General features: G+C 41.7%; 1 protein-coding gene across 3 annotated transcripts in view; it reads right to left on the bottom strand.

Annotated features, from left to right (window-relative positions):
* GEMIN8 (gem nuclear organelle associated protein 8) overlaps positions 1-20177 on the bottom strand; it is a 26212-nt gene extending 6035 nt beyond the window's left edge. Inside the window, exons 1-4 of one of the 3 annotated variants that reach the window (XM_080554631.1) lie at positions 20015-20177; positions 19176-19227; positions 15620-15656; positions 12356-12782 (exon numbers count right to left, since the gene is read on the bottom strand). In XM_080554631.1, the coding sequence (XP_080410757.1) occupies positions 12356-12782; positions 15620-15622 (430 nt within the window). In that variant the 5' untranslated portion in view covers positions 15623-15656; positions 19176-19227; positions 20015-20177. Of the gene's footprint in view, positions 1-12355; positions 12783-15619; positions 15657-18568; positions 19139-19175; positions 19228-20014 lie in introns of those variants that run through there. The other 2 variants (XM_080554630.1, XM_080554632.1) reach the window with 2 other exon arrangements.

The raw sequence follows: 20177 nt of genomic DNA, 5'->3' as shown, positions 1-20177 counted from the left end.
CCACCCTGCCCCACGCCAGGATGGTTTCAGCACAAGACCCGGGTCTTGCTTGCCCCGAGCGTCACACAGCCTTGCTGACTTGCAGCTTCTTGCTTAGCTAGCACGTTATTCTTCAAGGAATTAGCTCACTTTCCCCGGCCTTGATCTGCCTTTTCTTTTCCGTGATTTCAGACTGACCCATACCCCCTTCGCATATTTGTCTGCTTATTTCAAGCGACGAATGATTTTGTTACTGCTGCGCGCGCACTTTCTGAGCTCTCTCATCTTGTCTTAAATGCTACCTGAGCTGATCTCGAGCAGCCCACACCAAGAGTTAAACACACCACCCATTTCTACTGATTAAAACCTCCCAGTTCCCTGTCTTTAAATGCCGCTTCCCACAGGCCTATCTGCTGTGTTAAATTCTGCCCACGCAGGCTTCTCAGAGCAAGATGCCGGCTTCTCCACCTCCCCCGAAAAGCTAAGTACCTTTTCCATAAACTTACACGAGTTTCCCCGAAGTGAGAACATCAGACCATTTCATTATGCCTGTACTTACCAGGCATACTATGGGGGAAAACCCCAATCTTTACCTGAAGGAGTTCCAGCAAAACAAGGATTTAAATTTAAGGATTTAAAGGATGGACAAAATATTCTGGGAGTTTAATTTTTACGGAGCGCTCAGAGCTCTGCATTTCCAGAAAGCTGACATCGCAGTCTTTACTCTTTATTGAGCGCAAAACTTTGCAGGACAGGAGTTGCCATCAGTGGGAGCCTGAGACATGCAAATGATTGCGACTTACCCCCGCGCCTGTAAAGATAAAATATTCTGGGCTCCTGAAAACAGCATGGTCTTGATTGCTGGAGGGTTACTTTGAAACACTGGAGCAACTTACGGAAATTGTGAAAACGCACTGAAAGAAGAGAGCGATGATTTTATAGGAGAACGAACAGCATTGCTCTAGCTGTGAGTTGGCTTAGGGAAAACAGACTTGTGTTTAAATTTCTCATCAAATTTAAAACTTCCCGCTTGCAAAACCCATAACAAAAGGATCACAGATGACACGAGGTAACTTATCCCTTATCATTTTTAACAGGAGAAGCCTGATCTTCAAAGTGGAGACAACTAGGCTTTATCTTACAACAGCAGCACTCTAACTGATGCAGTAAAATCAAGTAACTGGCTTGAAAATACTATTCGGGAATAAAGGTGACTTTTTGGGGGAGTAAGGCCTGCAGTGATAAGCTCTCAGTCACCAGAATGACAACTGCTGCAAAACAGAGCTACCAAAAATGCTGAAGGCATTAAAAACCCAAACATCTATGCTGACATTTTCCATCTGCTAGCTGAGGAGGGAACGAGTTAAAGAAATTGAGTATTTCACCACATATATCTACAAGCAATGCAATATTCTCCAGAAAAAAAAAAAAAGAAAATGTTCTGTTACAGGCTTTGAAGTAAGAGCAGATGTGATTCCTTGGCAGGCTTGTGGCAGGCTGAAACCGTGGCTCCGCGGACATTTTTCTCTTCTCAGCAACAAAAGTAGCTTGTGCAGTTTCTGCTCCCCTCCTTCTCTCTTAGTTGCATGCTCCAGTTCCCAAGCCCCTCAAGGATGCCGGTACAACTGTCTAAGGGGGCATATAATGCAACCTACAAAAAAAAGTTGTATTTAATCTCGGTACAGTTCAGTGTCTTGGCACCACGTGCTGAACTAAAGCGGCAGCACTGGAGCACGAGTGAATGGGCTGGGAAGAAAAAAGACCTAACCTGGCCTTGGCACTGAGAAATGTTCACTGAAACTGAGAAGTTTACCGGTAAAAGCAGGAAACAGTCTAAAGAAAGAGGGTGTACTCTCCAAGGAAGATGCAGTTGCAACAGGCTGTCAGAACAGACAGCAAGCAGATTTTGCAAATCTAAAGTACTCAGCTTGATACTGTCCCTTTTACAGTAACAAACTGTTTCTGCACATTTTGAAGAGCAAAGTTCTGTAGAAAGACGGCAAAATAGTCAGCGAGTCACTAGATGTTTTCTTTGAAATCCAAATGAACAGAAAGCCAGCAATAAGTTAGAATCCAGGTGTTCTACTTCCAGGTTTGCTACTGAGCATTGTGCATTGTTCTTGTTAATTATCCCCACCATGCCTCAGTGTAATTCATCTGTAAAAGCAGCCTAATACTTTCCTATCTGATGGTTAAGAAGAATTAATTATCTCACACCATTTTGAAATCTGTGGGGTAAGCAGCTGGCAGAAAGTTACGCAGTTAACCAGAAATTAAGGAGGCTGATTTCTGTTTCACAAATGCGATTAGAAACCAAAAAGGTTGTTCTGTGGTCTCCAAAACAAACTTCCAAGCTCCTAGACAGAAACAATACAGGCCTTCACCTTCGTGTTTACCCTAGCAGCGGGCCACAGTGGTTACTGTCCAGCTAAATGACCGGTAACTTGTTTTATTTTCTCCCGTCACCTTCTGCAATAAGGCACTTAAGAGGGGATATTCTTATCCCAACCAGAAAATGAACTGCATCAAGGCCCATGAACATGAAGCAAGCCCAGTGGACGCTCAAGAGAGCCTGCTCTAGAAGTGTGAATGCCCTGAACGTAGCACGTGGATATGTGTACTTCTCTGACAGCCCTACGCAGGACGCCGGGCAGACAGACGGGCCCAGGGCAGGTGGTGCAGTGTATCACATCAGAGGCACCAGGGCCGTACCCGTGTGCCACCCCAGAGAACTAAAAAGCCAGGAAGTTGCTGCCCACCGCGCAGAAATTAGTGCAGGATCAGGCACTGGCAGCTGCCTCTAGTGAGGATCAAGTACAGCAAGAAGATTAAACACAGACCAGCTGACTCTGCACTCCCATCCCCCTGAGCAGCCCCAATCTGTCGCTGATGGCAACAACGCTGACGCCAGACAAAGACACCAGCGCGAGAGTAAACAGAAGGATTACTTAAGTCTATATATAACTGTATCCGTATATACACGCGCGTATATGGCACAGCCAGAGGAGACGGAACAAAGAAACGCTCAAAATTAAAAGTGGCTTTGTTAAAAGCAAACCAGAACAACGAGGAAACATATGTTTCACCGCCAGCTTTTACATGTGCCCTGAATAGAAGTGGGCACACGCACTGGGAAGAAAGTGTTCTGTGATGTACCGAGTGCTAGACGGCTACATAACACTGAAAGTTTGGTGCTCTCATGGGGAAAAAAAAAAAGTAGCCTGCATGAGTCTTCTAAATCAAACTCACGCATTAGAGCTTTAAATTTCCTTCTTGACTCCAGCCACAGACTACTCTGCTGAATTCAAGTTTGTTTTATGTTATACTATGGCATAACAATAATATATGCAAGGAAGTCTTCTATGTTATCAAAAACATTTGAAAAATAAAGATTTTTGAAAGCATCCTGTGATCACGTCACCGATTTTTTTGAAAGAAAGCATAGGTGGGCTACAAACTGACCTTTCAGTTACCCAGCAGGTCCACAAGTTAGCGTTGCTGCAGCCACGCAGAATTAGCAATCACTGATCCAGATAAAATTAATCTCAGCAAGTAAACGCATTTTTTCCATGCTGTTGGGGAAAAAAAAAAAAAAAAAGACGACAAAAAGCCTACAGTGTGCTGCCTGACCAATCATTTTGTAAGAGACATCTGGAAAGAGGGTCAAACTAAAGGAATCCGCAAAGTATATACATATATAAAACAAAACTTGTAAAAGAAAGGGCTGAGGAGTAACTGTGCAAACTCACTTTTCTTCTGACCTTCTGAGTTTCTTGTTGCTACCATGCTAAAAAATATAACAAATTAGGACTTTAAAGCCATCACAATAGTTTAAGAGCAATACCAGGATGCATAAGAAAAAAACCTCACAAACTAAAGGCTTGGTTCTGCTTCTTATCGTGCCTTTCACCTAGCATGATTTCATCATTTGAGCAAATTAAATTAGATTTACTTAAATATACAAGGTTAAATCGCTATGGACGGTATTAAAACTACAACAAAAACATTAGGAGAACATGCCAGAGAAAACCTGCAGATGTATGCCATCTGCAGAAGGGGGATGTTTGACACTAGGCACAAATGGAGAGTCCCTTGCTGAAGCCCACGCACTGCCTCCTTTCCAAAGGGCGCCGTGGCTTTCAGGAGGTTCCCGTTAACACTTGGCAAGTGGGAGCTCCGTGCCTCCCCTCTGTGACTTCAGTGGGCAAATTGCATGTGAAAGAAGTGTTGAAGTGACTTGATGAAGAGAAGATTTCACTAAGGAGAGCCATGAGACTCTCATGGCTAAGGAGAGCCCATCTAGCCCAAGAGACTGCCCTCAACAGAGGCCAGCAGCTGATGCCAAGGGAGGAATGTAAAACAGGGAATGCAGTTAATGACAGATCACCAGATTTACCTACCGAGAAATGGGAAGACCAGAAAAAAGCAGGTACTTCTCCCTGTACTCCACCAAAGCCAGCCAGATGCCCTGCTGACTGCCACCTCAACACCTCTGCCACCAACACATCACCTGTGATGCCACCTCATGATCCGGACTCTTCTGCAATTTCTCAGGCTCTTTCTCATCATACCACTGGCCAAAAATCCCAAAGCAACGACAACCGATTAATCTGAGGGCAAGTTTTCCACAGCCCTTCTACTCAGCAATCGCATCAGAAATCGCAGAGCTCCTAGAAATGAAGGTGTTCTGCAAGGTTTGTGCGGAATGAGATCACAACAGTTTTGGCTTTATTTTAATTGAATAGCCATATCAAAGTCAATGTCCAACATGCTCTCTGGAGACCTACATTCCTTGGCAAAGTTTCTAATTTCCGTGTGAGCTGATTTTTTTAGAGCACCAACCACCACTTCAGCAACTACAAGTGAAATTAAGCCCAAGAGATTCTTATCCAGCTAAATGCAAACAACAGCAATCATCAGTACAGCACCCACGTTATTTATTTCAGTACAAATATCCATTTAAGATTTATTCTTCATTTTACATTGCTCCCATGATTTCAGCATACAGCGGAGCAGTGTTTTGACAGCTTGAGACATACATCCTTGAAAATATCAGGGGAAAATCTCTGATACCTGGATAAACAGGTTTACGTACTTCGGAGGCAAATAATTGTAACACTGATGAACAGCTGGACCAATCCATACCGAGCACTTCATACGGTTGCAGCAAAACTCTTTCTGGGTGTGTTGACATACAAACCTTCCCTGTATAACAGACCCAAATCTGAAAAAGGGACTCTGGAGACAAATTCCTGGAGCAGAAGGTGATTTAGATTCCTTGGAACCGGTTTCACAGAAGACCACGTGGCAAAGCTGTCGGAGGTGCTCAACCCTACCACTGGGTAGAGCAACAAAGTCCCTTGCACAAGGGAGCTTAGGATACCTCGTCCTTTGGATATGAATTTTTTTCTTGAAGGCATGGTTGGAAAAGCAAGATGATTTTGGATACGATTCTAAATTCCATCCATTTTGAAAGCTTTTGTGGATCCAGTCCCAAATGACAGGTCTGAGGTCATGACAGAAGTCTGTAAAGGCCACCGAAGTCTGAGACTGGTAGCCTAACAGCCTCTGTCTGTCTCTCTCACTCGATTTTGAGCATGCAAAGAGGTGAGTTTTGAAAAGAGCCAGGCAGAAGGAAGTCTCTGAACTCCCAGTTTCTGTCCATGCAGCACCCACAATCCCCTGATGACGACGAACAAGAATTTCATCTGGACGTTTCTGCTAAAACTGAGGAAAAGTGAGAGATGTTGAAAAGGAAATGGTGCCTCTGAAGCTTTGGCATTAACAACACCACATTAAAATTGGCAGGACTAAGTCATGTATCTCCAAGCAAATCTGCCCAAGAGGTTTGTTTTGTAACATGGAGACCAAAAATGTTGAGTGCTTGGGATGTACTGCTGCCATGCTCTGCTGTAGACTCTGAGCAGATTTTGTAGGTAAAGAGCATAGAAAACACACACCATGGTTACATTCATTTCCATCTTGGTCCGTGACGGTGCTTTTCACGTTCACTCCAGTGCTGTACACCCTGAAACTTTAAAAGTTCATGCTACAGCAACAGCCCCCCAGGCAGACACAAAAAAAGGCTGTGTTAGAAAACGTTTAATTCATAGCCTGCACCATCACTGTCCTCTTACAGGGCTGTGAGCATCATGCTGGATCAATTCAGATTCATTACCAGAGAACAGAGTCTGAGCTCTTGCCTAAGTAAAACCATTCAGAGATCCAGAAATGCTGCACGCGGCACCTCGACGGAACCAGTAATCCATGAATTTCAGGGGCAATAGAAAAGTGCATAAGCTGTGATGACAGACTGCCTGAGACCGGCGATTAGCACAGAGAGCCTTTTATACCACTTTTCCCTAGAGCTGTCGGCATGGTCTCACCTGCTCTTTTCCACAGCAGCTGCATTCACAGACCCCCTGCAGGGCCAAAGAACCGAGAGAAGACCGGGGGAGCCACGCAGCACAGCTGCAGATGCTAAGGGGACAAGCAGGCAGGCAGAGCTGCCTGCAGAAGATTGCCAGCACCAGCTCCCAGTTTAAGCAGAGCCTGCGTGTTCCCCCACCAAGCCGTTCCCATGTGAGGCAGCCTCCTACAACAACCGTCTCTGAGTTATTTTGCCTCTTAGAAGACCGGGGAGGCATTCCTCGTTCCACACAGAGCCCCTCAGCCCTGGGGTCTGCCTGGTGGTTCTTTGCCACCTAAGGCTTCCACTTACTTCCTCCTGAGGTACTCAAACTCCCTTATAAACATGAACAAACTGAACCTCTCAACAGGCCACCTGAGGTTATGTACCATGTCCGCTGTATTAATTGGAACACATTAGACAAATAAAGGGTGAGATTTTCAAACACAGGTTTCCAAAGTTTAATACATATTTTCATATTAAGACAGCTACTGAAGCATTCATTTCTATCAAATCCAAGAGGAAACGGAGACGGTTGACACCTCCGCCTTCCTCTTAAAACGATGTCTGCAGTGCAACTACACTGAACCAGGTGCGCTGCTTCTCCCATGCTGCTAGCTATAAGCCTGCTGCAACTCCAGCCCCAGCAATCCACGGCGTGCTTGGGCAGAACTGAGCCCCGTACAGCCACCGGCCGACAGGGCTGGAGGGCTCCAGCCCCAGCCCCACGTGTGGGAGCGCGGACGCGGTCTGCAGCACCCAAGGTCCAAGGACATTTCCTTGACTATCACATACCCTAGGAATAGCTGTGTTCCCCAAATGATGCTCTTAGTGAAAAGATACTCTCGTCCCTTATTAAACAGATATGAAGCTATGCCCAACTCTGTCTGGCCTCTGCAAATGCAATTCAGAGCCTTTTTTTTTTTTTTTTTTTGCAAATACACATTACTTTTCAATATTAAAGTGGTGAAAATAGATGAAGTTTTCCTTGTTTCTGTGCTAAGGAGGCATTTTTCTGCTGTTGCCTTCCAGTACCAAATAATACAACTTCTACGCTGGATGTAGCATGTACACTTGAGACAATTCCAAAGCTACAGCATAAAAGGTTTGATCATTAAGAGCAGAGATATGGCACAAAGGGAGAGCCTTCCACATTTCTCTTTCAGTTGATGGAAGAACATGCCTCAAAAGCATCTCACAAGCACCCACACACGTTGCAGAGAGCACTCTTCTTTCACAATTTTCTTGGAAACCTCAGCAATGCAGATGATGAAGATAGCGGTAAAAGTTTGTGTGATGACCAAGCCAAGGAAGTTGAGCAGACAACATTTATGAGGTCACCATCCACGCTGCTTTGGCAGTCTCGGGTAGGAGAGAAGCAGGAAAAAAGATGCTGGTCAACAAGAGTAAGAACTAGAGCCTGATGGAGCAAAAGGCAGATGAAGAACAAGGAGAAGCATTTTCCAAAAGTGAAAGCAAAAAAGCATGGTGACAAACAACCTGCATCAAAGTCCATATTTCCCAAAGAAGTACAAAGGCTTTAAACAAAACCAGAAACTTCATGGTTCTGGTATTACTCAGACAAGTTTAAAAACATGGAAAATTCCATTACTCCCTCTTCACAGGAGAGGCAGTGGCAACGGTCATCTTTCAGAGGAAAAGAAACCCAAGGGGAAAAAAAAAATCTACAAATCGCAGATTTGAAACAAACATATTCATTCACCATTTCCTTTCATTTTTTTCAAAAAGGTCTTCCCCTGGCATGAAAATTTTAAGTTGAGACAACATTATTTTGGGAACAGCTGGAGGGTATGTGTGGGCAATACAAATAGAGGCTTTAATGGAAAAAAAAAGTCATCGCATTAACAATTGACAGACCATTATGCTACAGTAATGAATTGACATGACAGTACTTTCCTTTGCTTTGTTTTTAAATAAAGGACACTGTCTTACTGCCTGTTGACTGCTACAGAATGGTTCCCAATGTACTCGTAATGCTGTATTTGCTCAATTAGAGCAGTCATCTTCTCTTGTATGTAAAAAGGGAACAAAGGAAAACTGCGTAAAGACAAACTATGCTTCAAAGGCTAAATTTGGAAGCGCAATAAATAAAGTACATGCAATTAGACAACTTACTGAATTGGTTGGCTTGTGAATCTTCCTTTCTTGGTTTTTGTCCTTTTAGATCTTGCAAATATAAAAAGACAACTTACTGTATTCAATCCTTTATATTTTTAATATCTTTAATGCTTGGAGATTTAAGTACACTATCTAGGTCTGACAGGCGCGATAACTCAGTGAAATGACTTCATGATTTTCAGCAGCCTTAGTGAAGACCTAAATGCTACTAAAAACATCCCCCAGAAGCACGGAGTACTAGGATTACCAGTTAGATGAAGAACCAGAACAGACTAGCCTGACAACAAAACCCCCTAAAAAGTAGATACAACAGGTGATTATGATGGCATATGAAGGTAAACAGCTGAAATGGAAAGAAATTAAAACTGCCTGTAAGGGGCTCTAACCAAACATACAGAATATCTAGAATATGAGACAAATCTGTAGAGCATTAAAAAGTCTGAGCTCATACTGCCTCAGCAAAACTCTGCTCACAATAAATTTGGGGCTTTCCAGGAACACATAACTTGATTGCACCACATTACATAAAAGCTATGAAGATTTGATATGATTTCCAAGACAAAAAAAAAAAAAGTTGTTTGTGAATAACCATACCCATAAGTGTTAAATCATGCAGTAAGACTTAAGAGTCTGCCAGTTTCGAAGACTTTACTGTGCAAGTCAGCCAGCCAATGACTGCAAATGCCCACTTGGGAAAACAACAAAAAAACCTGCTAAATATGCACACTCCTAAATTCTCCAAGTTTGCAGTAGGACCTGAAAAATGAAATGAACCTGAAGTTCTCCTTTTTGTCTAGTCTGACGTGATGGCTTTCTTCTATTTGAAACTTTTCTTTTTGCCATTAGTGTTAAGTATTTCACCAGTATTTCATTAGTGTTAGTATTTCACCATTCAGACATACACGACTTTCCTGCCTACACCTCAGACCTACTTACATCTTCTAAACAAAGTTTGTAAGATACTGTCCTCTGATGTCTGTGATCACTGTTACCTCCATCAGACTCTTTAACAGGCACTGGAAGTGAGAGTCTGACATCAGCTAAGATTCATTTTAATCCATTCGATTACTCTTCTACACACTGCTGAGATATGGATCATGTGTGAGACCAGCTGCATCTAACTTGGTACATCAAAGCTCTTATCACACATACAAGAAAATTTCATAATTTTGCAGGGCTTGTAAAACATCAGACCAGTGGTGGTGATCCTTCACAAAGCCAAATCAACCTTCCACCCTTTGTGCCAGTATCCCCTTCCTTATGTGCCAAAAAAAAATGTCCCATTGCTCTTCACTCACACTTTACCGAGCTGCCCATATGCATGTATCGAACTCATGCATAGCACTCATTTCAAAGGAAGAGCAAGCCTGGTGTCTGCTCCCAAGTGCACGTCAAGGTGCAGAGGTCAAAGGCTATGAACTCCACCTGGAGCCCCTTATTTACATCAGAGAAAGAGAACTTGAGACACCGCCTTCCCCTAATGCTCCCTAACAGCTGCCTTATACTCCACCTGATCATCAGGGTCACTACTGGTATTCTCCTTTGACATGCCCAGTAAAACTCTTACCTCAGCCTTACAGATGGCTCTCCCGGAGATGGACACCTACATTTCAGTCATTAGTTCATAGTGCTCAAGTTTCTCTGCATATCTGCTCCTAAAGGGCTGAGACTGCCCAAGACATACAGTTCAGGATTAAAATGAAAAGCTATCAGAGGGGAATTAAGTAACTGTGGGTTTCTCTTGTGTATTTGCATTATCTCAATTGTCTTGAGCATCAATACAGAACTATAATGATTCTTCAGCGCAGCACGAAAGATAGAACATGATAGTGTCATTATGGATTGCAGCTTAATGAATCCCTAAATTTGATTTTGTTCAGAGAAGGCATCCAAGAAAACGAGCAACACTACCTCATAGAGTGATGCTGCCTTGAACAGTCTCTGTACCAGCTCATTTCCATACCATGAGGGAAATGATTTCCCCCTCTGCCTGCTGCTTATGTTATTTGAGAAACTTCAACAGAATTAAAAATGCATTTTATTTTCCTTTTTCCTTCCCTCCCCACCATGCAAGAAAAAATTATTTCTGAACAAGCTCATACTGTACTTTTAATTACTCATAAAATTAGTATTTAGATAGCACCAGTCATCCAAGAGTTCTGTAGCACTTTTATATTTCCATTAAATGTAGTACTTGTTTACTTTTTCAGGCTTCGAAGAATCAGACAATTATTATCCTCACTTTATCGTACCATAAAGAAACTTGAAATTGTACAAAGCTGGGGCATGCAGTAGGTAAAGGCCAGATCCTGCTCAACTTTGGACAATGATCTGGAATAGTGTCACTGAAGAGACTGGAGTCACACGTACTCAGAACTAGGCTACTATATGGCACAGAGCAGAAACCTCATTATTCCAAAAGGCTCCAAGTGCCTCTGGCAGATGAACAAAAGCAAAACCTGTACTCGGAGTCACAAACCTCTTCCTGATTCACTTGCTCATCATAAAGGCCCAAATCATATTTTTAGCAAGAGCAGCCAGCGAGTGGTCAGGAAGGGATTAAATAGCTATGCCAAGGTCATACGGGATATTTGGGACAAAGAGCATGTGAGCCCAGATTTCCCAATTTCCAGGACACCACTTTAATCACTCACATACCTTTAAATATCATTACCATAAAGATAAAATAAATTCAAAGAAAGCGCACTGCTGAGCATCTTCAAGTATCCTGTGCCTCACCAAGGGAATGTTTCAGCAATGGCATGGTGTTCTCTGTTGTAAAGCACGATGAGAAAGGTTTGGCGTGTCACACACTGCCACTGAGTTCCTCAGCTCACACTCCTCTGCTAACTGGAGAAATGGTGCATCATACCGATAGGAAGCAGGAAGCTAAAGCTGAGGTGTCTCAGCGCACTGGATACCCTCTGATCAAAGACCTTAGAATAATATTTTTATCTCTCCCACCCAACCATTGCCTTTCTTACTCATTTTTTTTTTAAGAACATTTCCCCCTTTTTCTGCACAAAGAAAGGTCTATTAAACATTCATTTGAGCTATTTTCTATTTCAACATACTACTTTTTTAAAACAGATCATAAATTTGCCCGCAACATTTATATATGCGGTAAGCTACCAATAAACATAAAATCCTTTATATGTATTTTTTTTAGGGATTTCACAGATAGAAAAAAAAAAAAAAGCTAATCAATACCTCTGAGGATCAAGACCTGAGAAATATATTAAGTCTTTGGCTTACATCCCCTGCTTAACAACTTGGCTCCAGATCAAGATGCAAAATAGACACTTGTGGTATAGTACAGAATGAAGAGTACCTTAGGGATACAGGGGGAGAAGAGAAAGGTCTTGAAATTTTACCCTTGGGTTAGCCAAAAAAAGAACAAACAAAATGGCTGCTCCATATTATAAACTAGATGGAGATTTACTCTAGGGTTCAGTGATGTAATGAAGCACTTCCTCTGGGTTCCCCTCTCAGACGTACAGCATGTTAACTAGATTTAACCTTAAAAATTCTGGAGCTTTTCCTTTGGAACTGAAGATGAATATAGTCTTCTAGACAAACATGTTATTCTCCTCTTTGCAGTCATAATGTTCTCTCTATCTTACAGAAAAAAGACCTTCAAACATATTTTGAGACTTGTTTCTAATGAATAGCACTTAGCTGCACCATCGGTCTTGCCTGTTTCATTCTGTTTGGTTTGTGCACTTGCAGTGCCTGTTTCTGTGAATTGTTACAAAACCCAGGAACTCTGAAGCCACCCATCGCTCAACATTATGGCCACCAGAAAACACACAACAAGCACAGACTTACGCAGTTCTTCCCGATGTCTCTCTGTCTGGGCAAAAAACTGGCGAAGTTCCTCTGTGATCTCCATGTTACTCAGGTCATACTCTATCTCCCCTTCGGACTCGGAGTCCTCCTCCATTTCAGACTCCCTGTCAGCATCCTCCCTCTCTGGGTGGGCATCTGCGTACTGCTGAGCTCTGCTATGGTGCTGAGCTCTGCCACGAGGCTTATAGCTGGAAAAATAGTCATGGGTACACGGGGAGTCATTCCCATCCCAATCTGAGTAGCGGCTGCTCGGAGAAGGTGCAGAAGGAGGCCATGGTAGGTGGTAAAAGGACTCCATGGCTTTCCTGTAGGCTTTCTGGTGCCTACGCATCCAGCGCATGGCTAAGTCATAGTGCTTCCAGTATCTGGCGTACACTTGCTGGAAATACCACGGCTCAGTTTCCTCCTGCATCCACACATGAAGGGAGACACACAGAGACACACACACACAAAAAAGGAAAACAAACAGTAATTGAGAGAAGAGAAACTGTAAAAGCAAGACCTAAGTTTGCATTTTAATCATCAGTCATTTTTTTTATACAAAAAAAAAACTATAGCTAAAACAAAATGAAAAGTATTACCACAGTACTAGTGCAATACACTTTCTTATTTTTATAAGAGATTTTTTTTTTTTACGTCATCACATCTACCAATGAAAAATCAGCAACAGTGAAGCTGTAGCATGCAGGAGGTTTGCCCCCCACAAAGTGTTTGTACTGCTGTGGTGGAAGTGGGTTCTTTTTAGGGAAAATGCTGTGTAGGTATATTCCACATCTCCTTTCACCACTCCCATGAGTTGTAAGCACCGAATCGTTCCAAGGTGTATGCATTACAACCTACACCTGATTCCCAAATCCGCGGACATAAAACACAAGAGATTAAAACTCCTCCATATTAAACAAAGGCATTCATTTTATCCAGTAACATATTTCCTCCATCTGCCTGCCAAAATAAGTTTCTCAGAAAAGGTCAAATGGCAATTCAGCCAAGTTCATATATCCATCATGGCCTTGATCAAAAACAAGACTGCATTTAGCCAACTGCCAGCTGCCAGTAAATCTCCCTTTTGTACTCATCAGCAACCAACATATGAAAAGGGGTAACAAAGTACCACTGATAAAGTGCATGGAAAAAATAGTTCTGTAGAGTGAAACACATTGCAACACACCTTCTCCTGTCTTCCAGCTAATCTGAGTTTTCCTGAAAAAACATGGTTTTACTCTGTTCATATTTCATCAGCAGCTAAAAAGCCCCACAGTCCTTCTAGCCTTAAGCCCCCTTCATACAGGCCATTTCACCCCCCTCGCCATCCTACTCTCAAAATGAGGAGATAATAGAGGGTATTAAAAGAAGACCGTATAATAACCCAGCATCTAGAACAAGTAAAACAAACTGCATTCTCCCCCACCCCCAATTTAATTTCAATAGAAAATCTTTTTTTCTGGGCAAAACTGAATGCCTGTTAAATCAGGAGAATTTTAATTAAACCATGTTTTGGCAAACGCTCAACCTATGGCAAGATTAGCAGAGGTTTTCAGAAATGAATGTGACATTTACAGTCCTTTATTAATTTTTTTTCTTTTTTAAAAAGACATACAAGAGAGAAAATATTCTTTAAATCTGTTTTCTTGAGCTGCGCTGACACAATTCCATAGCTGTAAAAGAATTACCTTCTGGGAAAAAAAAATCCCCAACAAAATGGAAAAGAAACCCCAAACAAAACCCCAAAGAAGTACCTTGTATTTAACGCTAACAATATAAAGCAAGGTTAATTTCATTTATTTATACTTGTTTTCATTTTCTGGTTCTCAGGCAATAATGTAAATGCTAGTCACCTTGGAGAAATAATTATTAGTACAAGAAAAACCCCACCAAATCAACCAATAACCTGCTATGTTTCCCTTCTTTCTTCCCTTTCCTTCAAAGTCAAGCCCATTACTCCATTGGGGTACATAAATGCTACCTTTGTAGGTCATTGGTAAGTACTTTTAAGAACAAAAGACCTCCTGCTAAGAGAGTCCATAAAGAAAAAACAATAAAACAAACTTGCATTGCTTAGTAACTTCTGGTCAAAAATTGCACCCTATTTGTGAAGGGATAAAGGGCTCAGCTATCTGATTGAAAAGCCCAGACAAATGATCTTCTCGGAAAGCAGCAATTCATGGACGTGAAACTTCATAGCTCTGATTCTCCTTTTGGTCTAACATTGCTCTGCTACAATATCTTCATTTCAGAAGATTTATTCCTAAAACGAGTGGGTGCAACAGAAGCATCTGCCTTCCATATGGAATTTCTTCATTCTTAATCATCCAATGACCTAAAATCTAGATATACAATTTAAAAAAAATATATTTATTGTTCTTATTTTGCTTAAGAATGTCACACTGACTCCTCATCCTTCAGCAGCCAGATGAGATCATTCTGTTGTCCAGTCTGATACATTCACAGGTTACTTTTTACTTAATTACTTCAGTAAAATGTTACTTACAGGAACATTTTATTTTGTACACTACTTAAAAACAAACAAACAAACACAGTTTTTAAACATTGTAGAGCTCTGCTTTTGTCAAGCTGCATACTCTATATATTTCCAAAGATGACAATATATTCTTTTAAAGCTCAAAAATTATCTCCGGTTCTTAAATGTTTCTAAAAAGGCCCTTGGTGACTTTACTGAGAGCTCTGGAATCCAGCTGGCTGACTAGCTCCAGTTGTTAATTTAGGGGAAAGGAAGACAAAAAGCCAGTTCATGTAGACAGAACTGTGATGTTGATGCCTGTCCAAATACTTTTTGTGGCTTTTTTGTTGAAAGTGACCCTTAAACCCCCCCCCTTTTACATTTTAATTTTAAAAATCCATCTGTTAAAAAAGAAATTACAGAAATATTTTACAGTGGGGTGGAAAAGGGAAAGGAACACTTCAAAGTCTGACTTAGTTCTATGTCTGTGCTTTTTCAGCTGCAGAATAAATGGAAATAAAGAGATTTCCTCAAGCAAACAAAAGCTATAAATCTAAGGCAAATGATCAGAGTCCTCTGTTATTTTCCTGTTACGTCTCTGGAGTCTTTCTTACCAGGAGTAGACAAATCGCTCACTGTTGTAATCTGAATTCTATTTCAAAGCAATTTAGGTACTTTCATATCTAATTTTTACGTCTGTATTGACAGTTCAATAGAAGTGTTTATATGCATTTTGTGTATAAAACACGACTAAGCTATCATACAGACACCCATAGACTGCTTACCATCTCTCGCGGAGTTTGTTCTGGTGCTCAAAGCGAACTGGAAAAGAAAATAGCAGTTTTTGAATTCATAGAAGTATGCATGGTCACAAGTACTGAATATATTTTTGTTAAACTTGAGCCTGGCCTATAGCTATTAAATATCTCTTCTCTGTTGTGGCTAGCCAAAGTCTCTTATTCATAGTTTTTTATTAGCCAGTTAAAAAAAAACAACATTCCTTAGAAAGCCCTCCCCAGAATATGGGACCCTTCTACCACAACACAGCCTAAATGCTGGGACTGAATGCTTTTATTTTTTTATTAAACTTTTATTTTCTAAATTAAATGCAAAACAAACAAACAAGCAAACAAAAGCTTAAATGAAACTGTTCTTGCTTTTTAGCAGCATCTGCACAGGGACATCTGTAGAAATAGCAGTTACCACAAAAACCCATCTTAACTCTACTTAAGTACTAAATTTTCTGATAACTTATGGTGCACTTATAACTGCATATAGTCCTTTCTTTTGCTGTCTTTCTTTTTCTTCAGACATCTGATCCTGCCTCTCATAAACGAAACACAAGCCAATTCAGGTTGCAATCACATTTTCAAATGTGAGGAAAAAGTGAAAGGAATAGGGCCAATTGGCAGGGAAGAAAAAAAAAAAAGGAAAAAAAAAGAGGGCAGAGGGAGGATGGGAAAGATCAAGGGCATGAACAAGATTTCCGTAACCACTAGGAAGGATTTGTAATAATCATTTTCAACGTGATTTCCCAGCATGAATCACTGAGAAATATTCCAAATTACCTCCCTACCTGACAATTATTTTATTACATTAGCTGCTTCATCCACATTTCTCCCAGTACTGCTACCCACAATTCAAACTTGATGTTATGGCAGTGCCCGTGAAAGGTAACAGGGACCCAGCACACTAAATCACCACTGCCACCCCTAAGACGTGGTCAAAGCCAAGATAGTGCTTACTTACAACCGTTGTCGATTTATACCTGCGTAAAACTAGGATTTTTCAAAATGCAAGTGAATACAGGACATAGACCAGTTGTGCTGTCTCACATTTAATGCTCCTGTTGAAACAGCAACTTTTTGCCTCTTAAGACAAGCCATACTGAATGAAAGCAGAATGAGGATGAGCTATATGGAAAGAAAATTTAAATCATGAAGCTACCTCAAATTATTGTCCTTTGCACAGTACACACCAAGCTCAAACCCATAAACCCTTGCTCACACTGACAAGAAACCCTACATACATGAGCAGTCCCACTGCAATCAATGGGATGACTGATACAAGAAAAAGATTGAGGCATTAGGCAGCCAAAGCGTGTAAATTCATTGTATTCCCTTCTGCCTGCTTGGAAGAGGAAGAACAGAACCCAGAGTTGAGATCGCTGTAAAACACTGCAGTGACTTGTAACTCAAAACCTGCACCTACATATAAGCTTTGTGGGCTGTCCCTCTGTTCAAACACCTCATTTCCCATGCTACCTCTCTTCAAAACTTTTAGCTCCACTTTCATGACTTACATGTGTACCTTCTGTCCCTTTACCATACATATCTGGACATTGCCAAGGTCATAAATTTCTTTTCCTCACACTTAACATCTGTAACCCGTGATAGTCAATTCTTGCATTTTCTACTTCAGAAAAAATAGGTACATGCTCATGATCACTCTAATTCCTCCTATACTACAAAAAGATTCTTTGAACTAGCTTGAGCAAAAATAGGAATCAGGTTCAGAGGTTAACGTAATTACACTTTTTAAAGCAGTAAGTGGTGAGGTCTGATACTTCACTATACTTTACAACTCGTACATACTCTCTCTGAAGGGAAAGGTGGAAAGAGGGAAAAACCTATAAAAACATTCAAAAAAAATCGACTCTGTTAGTTTACCAAATATGAAAAGCCTGCTTTGCCAAACACAGAAACTTTACTTATTTTCATAAATTATTTATGAAGCATGACTAGAAATCTAAAAGAGTGTAACAGTGCTGCAAGCTGCAACCCTAAATTAAAGAATGAGTTTGTTTTCAGCTGAATTAGTCTTTGAAAACAAACTACATAAAATATGAAATACGACAAGCAGAAAATAAATGTGATAGCTCTACTTCTATAATTCATACTTTTAAAAATAAAATATGAAAGCAACTACACATATGAAACTTGTCAGCAAATGTATAGTTTAAAATGATGAAGATATCTGTTTGTCTATACTGATCATTAATGATGAAAAAGTTTTTTGATAAATTTTATTACTTCCTTTTCTCAGTTTTGGAATATTTCCCCACTGATAATTAAATACAGATGTATTGTCTTTAATCAAAACATGCCTGTCCTCTTCAGGCAAGTATGCATTAATGAAAGTAAATATATCTGATCAAAGCAATGACAGTATTCAATTTGATTGGAGTTAACAGCAGTTGATAGAGTCGTATTATGAGATTTGCTAATATAACACATATGATGGGAGCAAAGCCATCTTCTGGTGTGTTGGATATAGTGCTGCCACATGGCTGCCATATTGCTAGCTACAGGTACAGCTCAAAAAGACCTATGAATGCGGGATTAAAGAGGTTTTGACTTTACTTAGAACACCGATGAGCACGAAATTAATTAAACTGTTCCATGGTATTGAAATAAGAATATAAGATATTATTAAATTAAGGTGAGCTTTCAATAAATTCAACATGAAGACTTCAACAAAAACACTTATATAAAGCTTTCTTGAAAAAGCAAAATTTGTTTACATCAGAAATGCCCAAAACAACAGATAGACAGCAGATCACATCCCGTGCCCCCTGCTGCTTATGTCTCTGTTCCTTCAGACTGTGAGAAGTGCCTTCTTCAAACAGACCAGAGATCTCCCTTACTCAGTAGCTAGTTTCTGGCAACAGGTAGTAAGAGATACTCAAAAGAACAGAAGATGCGCACAAGAAGTACTTTTCCAGCTACACTTACCCACTTAGCTTGATTTCTGCAAGTAGCAGTTCAAATACTGTTTAAGCTCCCAACTGGTTTTGGTATTTAAAGCCAAGATGTCACTTCTCTGAACCCATGTTTCCACGAGATCCTGTGGCTGTAATTTTCATAAGTTAATGTGTTACACACCAACCTGTGCATCAAACTCACCGACTCCAAACTCTTGGAAAAATATTCCATGAGTTCAGTAAGAAAAGCAAGCCATTTAACGATACCAGTAGTGTGCATCTTCCCACAAACACCTACTTCATTTTTTATTTCTAATGGTTATTCCTAGTGCAGAATTACCACCAGGAGGGGAACTGTCTGAACAGTGTTTTGATGCTATGCTTTAGATTAATACTGTGCATTGCTGGTGTATGATGTTAACTTCAATACCAAAGTGCCCTAGTTACAGCGATAAATACATAAGTCTGTGATTGGTAAGACAGTTGGCCGTACAAATATTTCCCTCAAAAACAGTAAAAATTCCCAACGGTTTCCACTGAATTCTTGTTTGTGAATGGCTGGAAACACAAGCTCGATCTGGCACTCAGGATTCAATCATAGCTCAAACAGGAAAGGCAGCTGAGCTGTGAAGACCTACCTATCACTATGATGTCTTCACACCAATGTCCTTACACCAACAGAGATAATTTCTGCAAACAGAAGGGAAACAAACTACATGTAAGGCAAAATTATGTTCGCTGCAAGGGCTACTCCCATTTAACCACTACACCTGTAATTGAGTCATGCTGATCAAGTTTTAGGGTATATATTATGGCACTTCTTAACCAAGCAGAGCCCAAGAGAGTAATTCTATGCCGTTCCTGAAAATATGGTAATTATTCTCTGAGACCCAAGATACAAACCCTAAACTTATTTGGGCCAAAATCTGAGGTCAAGAGTGAAATGCTAAAGGCTGTGTAATGTCCCAGTTAGCTTTTGTTTCACGTGACTTTGCCAGTTTAGTCGTAAACTAGGAAGAGGATGAAACCTTACAGCTTTTAAACGCAAACCCCATTTCCTGCTCTCACACACGCGGAGCCCAAACTCTGATCCCAGTCTTTCAGCGTCACCCCCGCCACAAAACCCGACCGAGAGCAGCCCTTGGCCCTGCCAAACAGGGCGAACGAGGAAGCCGAGGGGCTGCCAGGGCACGGCGCCCACCCACCGGCCGCGCCGCCGGCCTGAGGCCGACATTTTGCGGAGGGAAGGAGGGGAAAAGCCCCGACCCCACACAGCGATCTGGGGTGCAATAAACACCCTTTGTCCGCCCCCACCAGGCGCCCAAGCCCTGAAAGCAAACCTAATTCCCTCCCGACCTGCTCGTTTCCCCCCTAACGCCATCGCTCTCTCCCAGCCCGTCCCTCCCGCGGCAGCCCCGGCACGGGGGCGAAGCTTCGGCCGCAGCCTGCGCAGCAGCACCGCCGTCCCCGCACCCACCCGGGCAGCCCGGGGGTCCGGCTGCGAGGGGAGCCCAGGGGAGCCGCCTCCGGTACTTCCTCGCTCCCTCCCGGGGCGATCGGAGCCAAGGGCGGCGCGGCGCGGCCAGCGAGGCTTCCTCCTGCGCCTTCCGCTCGGCCCCTCGCCGGTGCCGCGGCGCCAT

The sequence above is a fragment of the Anser brachyrhynchus genome (assembly GCF_964034855.1).
Source record: "Anser brachyrhynchus genome assembly, chromosome: 1".
NCBI lineage: Eukaryota > Metazoa > Chordata > Aves > Anseriformes > Anatidae > Anser > Anser brachyrhynchus.
The sequence above is the reverse complement of the archived record's forward strand: the minus strand, read 5'-3'. Positions and strand labels throughout refer to the sequence as shown.